The sequence below is a fragment of the Andrographis paniculata genome, unplaced genomic scaffold (genome assembly GCF_009805555.1).
Source record: "Andrographis paniculata isolate CXL003 unplaced genomic scaffold, ASM980555v1 Contig26END, whole genome shotgun sequence".
NCBI lineage: Eukaryota > Viridiplantae > Streptophyta > Magnoliopsida > Lamiales > Acanthaceae > Andrographis > Andrographis paniculata.
Genome location: NW_026137557.1, coordinates 202,323 through 214,858, shown reverse-complemented (window position 1 = coordinate 214,858; position 12,536 = coordinate 202,323). Strand labels below are relative to the sequence as shown.

The 12,536-nt window shown below is 34.6% G+C and overlaps 2 protein-coding genes across 3 annotated transcripts; both read right to left on the bottom strand.

The window, feature by feature from the left end:
* Positions 1 to 128: 128 nt before the first annotated feature.
* Positions 129 to 3,281, bottom strand: LOC127246058 (BTB/POZ and TAZ domain-containing protein 1-like). 2 transcript variants are annotated; one of them, XM_051267247.1, is made up of 5 exons: positions 3,035 to 3,281; positions 2,601 to 2,734; positions 1,899 to 2,202; positions 1,319 to 1,775; positions 129 to 382 (listed from the first exon to the last, which is right to left on the bottom strand). In XM_051267247.1, the coding sequence occupies exons 1-4, from the start codon at positions 3,170 to 3,172 to the stop codon at positions 1,320 to 1,322; spliced, it is 1,032 nt and encodes a 343-aa protein (XP_051123204.1). In that variant the 5' UTR covers positions 3,173 to 3,281; the 3' UTR covers positions 129 to 382; position 1,319. The 2 variants fall into 2 exon arrangements, with proteins under 2 accessions (XP_051123204.1, XP_051123206.1); XM_051267249.1 differs by lacking the exons at positions 129 to 382; positions 3,035 to 3,281 and having other exon boundaries at positions 1,038 to 1,775; positions 1,899 to 2,308.
* Positions 3,282 to 8,102: 4,821 nt separating this feature from the next.
* Positions 8,103 to 10,542, bottom strand: LOC127246054 (probable pectate lyase 18). The gene is made up of 4 exons (XM_051267244.1): positions 10,343 to 10,542; positions 9,478 to 10,218; positions 9,257 to 9,395; positions 8,103 to 8,640 (listed from the first exon to the last, which is right to left on the bottom strand). Exons 1-4 carry the CDS (start codon positions 10,468 to 10,470, stop codon positions 8,419 to 8,421), a joined length of 1,230 nt encoding a protein of 409 aa, XP_051123201.1. The 5' UTR covers positions 10,471 to 10,542; the 3' UTR covers positions 8,103 to 8,418.
* Between the last annotated feature and the right edge of the window lie 1,994 nt (positions 10,543 to 12,536).

The following is a 12,536-nucleotide window of genomic DNA, read 5'->3' as shown; positions in this document are numbered from 1 at the left end:
CATTTTAGAGTAAAAAATAATATAAAAGGAACTTTCCAATGATTATTGTCTCTATGTTGATGTTGTACTATTGAAATATTGGGTAAGAAATAACAACATAAAGTGGTGGTACAAGTACAAGGCATGCGTAAAAGAATTGTTGAAATATTTTTCTTAAAAAGAGAAAGCAACAGCCAGGTAGAGGTATTGAATTTGCATGCAGTTGTCTGGGTAATGAGTGTTTGTTTGTGTGTTCATAAAAAGGGTGATGGTAGACCTGATGTTGGGGTTGGACTTGTGATTATGGATTCAAACTTCCGACGCCTCAGGTCATCTGTCATATATGGTTTGATTAGTGTAACTTGTCTGTCGAATTTAATTTGCAGGATATTATGTTCGCCTCCTGCGATTCCAACGAAGAAAGAAAACAAAAAAAAAAAAAAGAAACGTGTTAGTACAGATGGAATACAATTCCAAAATAGTACATAAAAACATATATTAGTATAATTAATAATAATTTTGATTTTGATTTTGATTTGGAGTCACGATAATTGCGGTGCGGTGCGGTGCTGTTGTGTTATTTGTCTTCTGTGGTTAAGACTCATTTGTCAATATGTCATAATGTGTAGTGTCCACTCATGTCAACTGTGAGAAAAAAAAGGTGAAGAGTATTTATGAGATGCCTACTACTACTAGTCTACTATTACAACAACTAGGTAGGAAAAATCTAGAATAGTAGCACTAGTAGTATTGTGTGCTTAATTAATTAATTATATAGCCACTAGGAAGATTCCTTAAATGCAAAAGGTTTGAACAGGCAAATGGGAAGATTCCACCCACCCCACACTGTTTCTTCTATATCGACAAATAATCATTATATTGATTCCTCCACTCCCAAGAATTACCTATACAAATACAAAAACGTGACAGCCACTTTTATGCTAGTGTAGTAATAATCTTATGGACAAGAATCTTAGTGCATGCCTCAAAAGATTTGAGGGCCTAAATTCAAGGTTGGCTAACCACCATTTATATTAAAAATATAAGAAAAATATAAATAAAAATCAAGAATGAATGATCGATCTAAATTGTAGTACACTATTACACAAACAAACATACTATACTATTGCCTAATCTATAATTTACAAAAGAAACGAGCCCACAACTCACAAGAACACATATCCATTACAAAAACTGCCATAATTAATTTCAATGACCTACTACTTGCTTATAATTTGATTCCCTGTTTGGGATCGATGACCCATCTTCACTCGTACCATCCCAGATACCATATGGAAATAGGACCATATATGTATGTAATAAATAAATAAAGACATACATTACTTCAAGGCCGCCGCTGTTGATGAGCTGCTCTTGAGGAAAGACAAAGAAGACATAGCTTTGGCTACGGTCACTTTTCTCACCAGCAATCTCCACAGCGCATCGCCGCGGTCCTGCCGCGCCTTGAGCTTGAACTGCCGGCATAGAGGGACTCGGCATTCGTCGGGACGATCGCAGATCGACGAGTGCAGCTTGAACAGCTGCCACATTCGCTTGCATCGCGAGCACCCGCCGTTTACTCGATCCTTACACGCCCCGAAATGCTTGATCAGGAGCTGGATGCCTTGGCACGTCGAGAACTTGCTGCAGGGACTCTTGTGCTTGCTCGGATCCATGTCGTATGGCCCGACGCTAGTGCACCCTTCCGAGCATATGTGCTCGAGACAATCCATTGCTTCGCTCAATTGCGCGTACAATTTGTTATCCGCAATGTGCCTCTTCCTCCTCTTCTTCCTCTGTAAACACAAAACAGATCAATCAACTCAACATGCTTAATTGTTACCAGTTACCACCACTACACAAGGACTAATCAAATGATCCAATCCAATAAGTTTAGGTATTTGAAGAGGGGAATGTACCGATTCAGCTTCGTCGATGAATTGTAGTATCTCGAGCTCGAGGTAGGGATCGTTGTTCTGCAGGAACTTCCAGCCCTCAGACGCCTCAACAGCCTTGAAGTGACGAGACAGCAATCTCATACAATCGAGGTAAAGATCGGAAGCATCGCACAATCTTGCGAGCTGAAGCATATCCACGACGTTGTTGACGTTCAAATTTCTCCGCAACACTTTGGAACAGCTCTGCTTCAGCTGCGCCACGGAGTAGACGTGTGCCAACGCCAGCAGGTGGATACCGTAATCCTCCATGTGCTCCTCGCTACACCTGCGTGCAGCAAAGGGGCAGTTTAGACCTTTCACACGAGCGAGAGTGTGTCTCTATCTCTACTTCCGGTGGTCTTGGAGCCACTACTGTTAATCGCCGCGCCGACCTTTAGGAAATTCGGCAAATGATTGAAGAGTGGTGGGGAATGAGACAAGTGTATAAAGAAATGAATAGAAAATTATAGTATAGGTTTATGTGGACGGCTGCTTTCGAATCACAAACCAATATCAAATTGTCTATCTTAGCTGGTCAAATTCAACAACTTTCAGAATTTGTGGCTTTGTGATTTGCAGCGTGATACTTTCGAATAAAAAAATCCTTTATGCATATACGATGAATAATAAGAAAAGATATGGCTGTTGGTTGTTGATTACGCGTGTGGCGCGCGAGATACTTACTTGAAGGAATAGAGGTACTGTATGAAGACGGCGACGGCGTTGTATGGCACGCCGAGAATCGGAAGTTTCCGGTCGCTGCTCCGGCGCTTCCGCCTCCTCTCGATTATGTTCTCCAGCACCGGAGATGCCATAGACTGCAATTTTTGAAAAATTATCAGAAAACGGCAAGTTTATTATCCTTCCTCAAAACGAAAAAAGCAGTTACAGATTTAGAACGAAGCACGCAAGTAAATGATGCAAGTGCAACACCAAACAATTAAGGATTCCATATCATATTTCATTTCTTCAGAAGAATCGGGAAAAAAAAATGAAGACAGAGAGAACTCAAAATCAAAATCAAATTCGGCTTCGCTAATCGCTAGTGGTAGATCAAAATTCAAATCAAATAAAGTTGAAGTAACAAATTTCCAGAGTCTGAAATCCAGAAACAATACCAGTATCTTCGAGTGTGCAGGAAAGGCCAAGCCGCCGGTGGTGACGACTTGCACATCAGGTTCCGGCATTTCGCCGGAAACTGGAAGAACAGGCTTTACTCTCTTTTGACCTGAGAGCTTCCTCTTCAACTGAACCATGATCGATCGACGATCTCTCTCCCAACGCTGATTCCAACGAGCTCTAAGCCAATCGCGAAATCTCACAAATCACGGAGTTTGCTCCGTCGGGGTAGAGAAAGCTATTGAGTGTCCCGATATTTATAGACAGACAGCTGTGAGCTGACAAGGCGATAGACCCGCATTAGCCCTACCTGGTGTGTCCTTATCCTGACCCGGATCCGACCCAACTTTACAGAAAATGGGCCAAGTCTTGTCGCTATTGGGCGGAGTGGCCGAAACACAGGTGGATCGATAATCATTACTGTAGCCGCCTTCGCAACAAACGTAATTAATGACGTTAATTGTCCTGAGAAAATTTTAATTTCAGATTACATTAAATACTAATTATTAGATTTTAATTGTGTCTTTCACTAGCACTCCATAAATTAGTAAATAATACTAATAATAATGGATTCATCCTTTTTTTGGAATATGTGAAATGTCTGAAATGCCCTGGAGGGGGCAGAGAAGCAGAAATTGGCCTTTACATTCCAGAAGCGACTCAAGAGGAAGAGCCAATCTTGACCCCCTCGTAGCGTCCTAATCCTCTGTCGTTCATCTCTGCAACTGAATGCCACGTGGCGCAATCCTGGAACTCCCACTTGCCGGAATGGTCCGAATGAATCTGTGATGGGGGACTGAATCTACTGTATTTGTATTGTATTTTTATCGTATTCTACTACGTATATGAGTTGTAGGGGTTAGGTTGTGTTTGTTTCAAAACTGGACTCCTTCCAAACAAGAAACTTCTCTCCTTATATTATTTTTAATATCAAATTCAAATCAAAATCTATTAAAACGATGAAACGGTATTTTGTTATATCTTTCCACACTATTATGAACAATAATTTTTTAGAAAATAAAAATAAAAATATATCAGATATTTTTTTTTAATTTCTTAATATAATAAATTAAATGCATAATATTTTAATCTTTTCAAAAATGTTTTTAATACAAAGTTTTCAAAATTTGTATATAAATGAATTTTCAATATACTCCATCTGTCTCAATACAATAAACTTGTTTATTATTTCTATCTATTTCAAAACAATAGTTTTATTTCCATAAATAACTATATCACTATAAAAGTCCCCTTACTCTTTCATTATTATTATGCAATTGCCACTGTATTTTACACTAATACACTCACAAAGGCAAATATATTTTTTACTCACTGTCAATATAATATCAATATTCTTTAAATCTTATGTCCAAAGCAACCAAAACTATAGTTCCGGAACGGAGGAAGTATAATATTTTTTTATATGATATACTTCCTCTGTCCATTAAAATTAGTACATTTGGGTCCTATACGGAGTTTTAAAAAATGAATATTTTATTAAAAAATAATAGATAAATGAGAATATTTTTAGAAATTTAATAACAAATTAAAGTAAATGAAAAAAAAATATAATAAAGTTAGTGGTATTTATTGTAAGCAAGTGTTGAATAAAGAGTAATAATTAAATATTGTTTCTTTAACTATGCTAAAATTAGTAATAAGATAAATTTAACAATCGAATTAAAAAAAATAGAATAAATTTCATTGAACTATTTCTTAACCTATTGAATAATTTGATATGGTCTAATTACTTTGAATAATTTGATATGGTTTAATTACTTTAGGGTGTGTTCGTTTGTAGGATTTAGACAAAATTTTACTATTCATTCAAAAATATTAAATCAAACATTTATTTTTTATTTTTTATATTATATTAAAAATCAATTTTACATTCAAAACATCACATCATACAACTATCCGAATTCAAAATTTTACTATTCAAATCTCAACTCAAAATTCAAACCCCCAAACAAACACAGCCTTCATGTATTATAACTTCATGTACTATATATTTATATTATATTAATATATGAATATATTTACAATGCAGCGGAATTCATATACGGGGTTTGTACCATGTGTCAGACGAGGGGGCCAAAAGTTGTGCTTCCCCCAGTTGTACCTCGTCCACTACACAACACGCCACCACAGCCTTTGTCCGTACCGGACCCCAATAAATGAAATGAAATGAAATGATAACAAAAACAATAATAATAATAATAATAATAATAGTCACTGAGGTTGTTGTTCAATAATTATTTGGTAGATCGATTTTTATACAATCAATAATCTCAAATACATCCATTCATTATAGGGTGGCTGGTGTAGGATCAATGATGTATCTATATATAATATATGTAGTTAATTAGTTATTTAACCACTCTCCATTTCATAACATCTTGTAATATATATATATACTAGTATTTGATTATTTGTCATTTTTCCATAATATATATATATATATTAGACGGTTCAGTTCCCGTGTTGACGCCACAAATGGCAGATTTAATCTTATCAATATAGGTTCGGTGCTACATGATAATACAATATACAATATATGTTTTCAAATTATAAAATATGATACTATTTTCCTTCACCGTCAATTTATCTATTTACTTTTTTGCATATTAATTTTTTAATATTAACTATTATATCAAAACGTGGTATAAATCAAAGAAAAATAACAAAAATACTATAATTGGTGTCTTATAATACTAATTTCATGACATTTGTACTATAAATATAAAGATATTTGTAATGTTAAATACAATGACGTTAAATGCAAATAGATAGATTAGCGGTGGACGGAGATAATATAATTTTACACAACACAGTATATTTCCATATACAACATCGTAATATTGTGTTATATAAAAAAATATGTGCAAATTATTTTGATTATATATGCTAATTTGAACAATTAACACTCTAATCGCTGTATTTACTATTGACAACATATAATTTATAAAAATATAATATATGAATTAACAACATATAACAATAATTCACAGAACCAACATATTCTACATATTAGTATAATACAACAAAACAAAACTGATAATAGTCCACATTATATATTTAACGATTGATATAGTATACAACTAACAATAATATATACAACCCATAATAATTAATGTCAATAAGAAGTATGTGCTGTATATATTATTACCGATCTAGCTAATCAACATCATAATATCTTATCCATTTTATCTATAATACTTTGTATTTACTTATGAAATATCTCTACCCATTTTACCCTAATACTTTATATTTACTTGTAAGTTATCATGATATTTAATGTTTCAATTTGTTCAACTATCCTTTCTTTTTTTTTTCAAAGTTGGGACTTGTCATAAAATTTAAATTAGGCCTAAAGCTTCATATATTTTGCATAATATATATATATATACATAAAATTACTGTAAAAATTGTATTATTATTATATAGATCCATATATTTTGGTAACATAATAATTAATTATGTAGTATTTTATATATATATATATGTATGTATGTATGTATTATAGTATGCTACTGGTATTAAATTTTTGGATTGAGAGATAACAATGAGGAGGTGTCAAGCAATAAATATGAAAGTTATAGAATTCAATAAAAAGCCTATTAAAAAGGTAATTTCATTGGCCCATTTGTACATTAAATAGCGTATCAAATGTATTTTCAAATGCACACGAGAAAAGACATTTTCTTGTAAAAAAATAAATAAATAAATAAAAGTAAAAGTAAAAATATCTTGGAAATAAATATCTGAGATATTTCAAATGAAATGATTAATATAATTCCCGTTTTATTGGATTGGTATATGGACGCATACTAGTACTACTAATTAGAGTTTGTAGGCCACAAAACATAACATGCGTCCCATTGGCATGTCAATTGTCACATCCGTCATATCTCATGTTGAAAATTATGTCCTAAGAATGTATATGATTGAGGGACAAGTCGTTGAGAACAACTTTAATTTGAGAGTCTAGTGGGCCTTTTAGTCCATATCAAATGGGCTTTACATTGATTTAAGAGTTATGCCGAATAAACCCTCGGCCCAATAATATACATTGCCTAAGTGGGGTGGGCTTGAATCCAACTAAGATATGTCCATCTTCAATCTTTCATGTTACAAATAGAGAAAATACAGATGATTTACGTTAATGTTATTCCAACCACAAGTATCAAGTTTTACTTTGCTACAAATCTCAAATCATTATATATATATACTAACTATTTGACACCATAATAAATATACTTTAATCTTGTACAAGTCAATTATAAGACAAAATAATAGCTAGTATATATAGGATGCACAAAATGTTAGCACACAATGGATTTAAGACAATAAAGCATGCAGTCTAAGGAACCTGAGAAAAACGTAACCAACCATGCATGTTTGCAATTCAATGATCTTCATCTTCCCTCCAACCTTTTGTCCCATCAAAAATCTAAGTTCCACCTAATGTTTATTATTCCAAAAATCCAAGTATATACAACCATGCATATATAATTTTAATTTAATAGAAACACAACTTATATCAACAAATTTTGTCATTTTCAAAATAACATTTTTAAGGTGAAATATTTGTGTCTTGAATAATACCTATATTTTGAGAATATATTTAATTATGAGGTTTCAATAAGCTAAGGGCTAGACTAATTAATTAAATAACATTGCAATATATATATATATATATATATATAATGAAATTGGTTGATAATATTACTAATTTTTCTACTAGTGTTTGTCATTTTCTATAAAATCAGCATCAGATTCCCATAGTTAAAAAATCATCCCACATCATTCCCTATGATTAATCAAATCATTAGTATTTAATCTATCAATTAATTAATTAATAAGATGGATTATATTTATATATTCATATAGTTCATCTCTTCATAAACCCTTACCCTAACCCTTTGTCCTTTTCTTTCCTTAACTCTTCTATTTTGTTTCTCTGCTCAACTTTCTCGTTTCTTGTTTCTGTCTCTGTCAAAAATATATTTATACATACATATATATATATATACATATAGAGAGAGAAGAATAGAGAGAGAAAAATAAAATTCAAAAGAAACATTGCATGCAGCACTTGCATTGTCATAAACCAATTACAAGTCCCAAAATAACAGAATCCCTAATGGTTCAGATTTAGCAGGCCACGAGGTTGTCATCTTCACAGACAACTTAGTCAAAAAAGTAACAAAAGTTGAAATTCTTGTGAGCCAAAAAAAAAACATATATAAAGAAAAATAAGCACAAAGATATCTTGAAAAATAAAAAACCCTAATGCTCCTCAATTGGACCAATTATATTATGTAGTCCTTTAATTAATTTTTGAGCATCCGTCCATCCTTCATTTTCCACCTATACTTAGTTAGCACCGAGACCCTTTCCGGCAAGTTAGCGCGCCTGCGCCGGAGGTTATGGCGCTCACTAGGGTCGACGGTCGAGCTCCCAAGCTCGACGCTTTGGCGTAGCTCGACGACGCACCGGCCCCGGACGGCGTGAAATAAGCGCCGTTCAACATAAGGTCTCCTTCCGATCTCCAATTCCAACTCTTCCATTCGCTCTCCGGCGCATCCTCGTGCTTAGTCACCTACAAAAAAGTTGAACATTAATATTTTTTGAGAAAAAATATTATATTTTTATAAAGAATTACAATGATTATAAAGTAGAATTAAATTTTAAAAAAATATATATATATATGGTGTCAAATTAGTGGTGTAGCATGTGATGGGATGGAGAAAAAGAATGGACTAAAATTAAATTTGACCAAATTAAATAAGTGGTTGGTGATGGAAGATTTGGGGGTTTATGAAATAGATCTAGACCATTGAATCTGTTGGAATCTGTAGATTCAACGGCTCAGATTGACCCGGGAGTTGGGTATTTTAAATGGGCATACTTGCTTGAATAGGAAAAGCTAAATGTAAGTGTAATAATAAAAAAGTAGATGGAAAAGTATTTATTTAATTATTTCTGCAAGAATTTCCAAATAGTTATAAATACTAACACAACACCCCACCCCACCCCACCCCAACATTATTGGCCCACCTTAAAGTAATTAATTAGTTAATATAAAAAACGACTTTGCAACAACCGAACATAAGAGGGAATTGAATCATTATACCGAATGGTATTAAATGAAGCAGAACATATATATGCTACAACACTATAATAATACTTAAAATAAAATAAAATAAAATAATTACCTCTTTGCTGAACCTGTTATTTGGAGCAAGAAATCTGTTGCCCTGGCTGTTGATGGTGGGTGAAGCACTTCCTCCAATGGCATACATCTCCCAATGGGTGTAGTCATTGTTCACCACATGGAAATACCCATGCCTACATCTACACACACATATTTTAAAAACAAATTAAAAAATTGCCATCATAAAAAACAAAAACAAATCTAAATAATTAATGTATGTACCTGGGCATCCTCTGGACGAGGCCTTCTCCGAAGTGGTTGAAGGCGATGGTGACCTGCATCCCCTTGTCCTGACTGTAGGAATCGCTGTGCCCTAAAAGCATGACCTTGTCGTGGTGAGTCATGTAGTTGTTGGATATGGTGATGGCCGTGGAGCCGTGGATGGCGTCGACCAGCCCGTCCTTGCAGTTCGAGAAGGAGCAGTGGTCCACCCACACGTGGCTGCCGCCGAAGATCGACACGCCGTCGCCGTCCGAGACCGTCCGCCACCCGTAGTGCCGCGGCGAGTCCCGGACCATGGCGTTCCCGCCCTGCTTGCAGTCGTGGATGTGGACGCCGTGGATGATGATGTTCGTCACGTACTGGATCGTGATGCACGGCCCGCCGGCGATGTGAACGCTGGCGCCGCGGCCGTCGATCGTCTTGAAGGAGTTCATGATCAGCTCCTCCTTCAGCTGGATCACCATGTCCCGGGCGAAGATGATCCAGAGGGGCTGCTCCTGGATCACCGCGTGCCGGAGGGTCCCGGGCTTCGGCTCCACGGGGTCGTCGTCGCCGGAGTCCGTCACCACGTAGATCTTCCCGTCGCGCCCGCCGACGGCGTTCTTGCCGAAGCCGATCGCGCAGTCGGCCAGCCGCTGGCGGTTCTTCTCCCACGCGGCGTCGCACCGCCAGCAGTCGTCGATTGGGTTCCCGGTGTTGCACGACAGGAACCCTAATTTCCTCCTCGACGCGTTCAGTTTTCTGCCACATTGTAACATGGAATAAAATAAAATAAAATTCAGGACAATGCTGACAATATATTGATTGATTAATTAATTATGATCATTAGTATTATTATTACAATGGAAGAATTGAATTTGATTACCTGTGGACTTCTTGGACGACCAATTCAGGGTCTTGTAAAGTGGGGAAGGAGGAGGCAATGAGGGAAGGTAGCAGAGGAAGAAGAAGAAGGAGGAAAAGGGCAGAAGAAACCGAAGCTGCCATAGCCATGGCAGAAAAGCAAATTAACAGCGAAGGAAGCAGAAATGATGATGAAGTGGAGTGAAGAGAGTGGGGCTTTATATATAGTGTACGTATGTATATATATAAGATTAAAGCCGGACAAGAAGGAGTGAATTAACTAAACGTAACAGGTAGGCCCTTGTGATTTACTGCTTTTACGGAGAGAGAGAGAGAGAGAGAGAGAGAGAGAGATTATATTTGTGTATCTATATTTATATCTATAGCTATCTCTATGTATGATATATCCTCCTCTGCCAACGGTTTTCACTTGGGAGGTCCTGGACTATGACGAGCGTCTTCGCTGGGAGTGAAGGAATGACGGCGTGGGGAGTCGGGGTCCTGGGAGTGTCTAGCCCGGGATGCCTCCTGGATGTGTTAGTTTTGGTAGTTAATTCTGGACAACATTACAGTACACTACAGACACAGAGGAGAGATGTAATAAAATGTTTTGGTTTAGAATTTTTTTTATTACAATGCAGCTTTTGAAGAGAGAGAGAGAGAGAGAGAGAGAGAGAATGGCTGTGTATAATTTAATCGAGTAAAAATTGGAGGGGTGTTTGATATGATATGATTTGATTTGATTTGGTTTAGTTTAATTTAATTTGATTTAAGGGCAGAGGAGGGCACATGGTCCTATAAAAATAAGAAATTTGTTTGTTTATTTATTTAATTTTAGTTGTTTTTCCTATAAGCAACGCATGCATATGTGTAATCAAGAAAATTGGTGGCTTTATTGGCAAGGGATATTGGTCTTCAAAATTTCCATCATTTAAGCATGCATGTCACTCACATTATTAACTTGGTTTATTTCATTCTCTTTTCTTGTGTGTAAGAAGAAATGGGTTTGTAATAATAAAAATAATAATATATAGTTTTCTTTTTTATTAAGGGAAGATTTTTCTACAAGTACAATTCTTGTGGAAATTGATAACGGGTTGTAGTAGTAGGTTTAGAAAAATTGAAATTGGGTAATTATCATATTTGACTTTTGCTAAAGGGAAAAAGGGCTCTGTCTGATTCCTTCATTTAAGGAGAATCCAATGGAGTAATTCCGTAGATTTATGGTCAATAGTAAAAAGGATGAATTATATATAGGGATATGCCCTTTTTTTATTTTTATTTTTATTTTTATTTTTATCAATAAATTGATTAATTACCTTGACAACAAATAAAAGATTGGATTTTTAATCAGCATCAAATTTCAATTGTCCTTTCTCAGAATATATATATAATTGAAAAGTAAATTTGAGTACAGAACCAATATGCTGTCTGACTACGTTACTATATTTTATAATGAAATTAAAAGTACAACCTAATGTCGATCAATTAAATGTTTGGTAGAAATATCATAAATACTGTTAAGTTATTTAATTCTAATATATAAATACGAAGCACCAACAAATTAAAATTACATACGTAGAAGAAATTGAGCCAATCTTAACTTGGTTTATTATTATATTATTGCCACCCACCGACGGAAATTATAAGTATTTTGGTAGTGGCCCCTATGTATGTGACATTTTTAGTTTCTACTTTATTTGTCACTAACAATGCCTGCCCAAATAAATAAATAAATAATTACTTTCCATATATAATTCAGTTTATAAATTCTTTAATGTTCCTTTTTCATCTTTAGTGTATGTGTAAATTAAACAAGTGTATATATACTTTCAAAAATATTTTATTAGTTATGATAAATAAAATGAATAATTTTATATGTTACTCAGTAACTGCATTTGGGTCTGAATATATATATAAAGAGGAATTGAATTTGGAGGTGCATGTGTAATGTGTTAGTGGAGAATATAATTACTAATTAGGAGTGCACATGCATTGGCTCCAAAAATCAAACTTCATTTATCTCAAAATCAAACATGCCCCGCTTTCCATGCAATTTTTAATATTAATTAATATTTTCAAATCCATAAATTAAATATACATATATATATATTGAACTCATATATTTTACACATATGCCATTTGAATAATTGATATAGGTTTTTTTTTTTAAAAAAAAAAAAAAATCTTTTACTCTACAATCATTGATTGTGTTT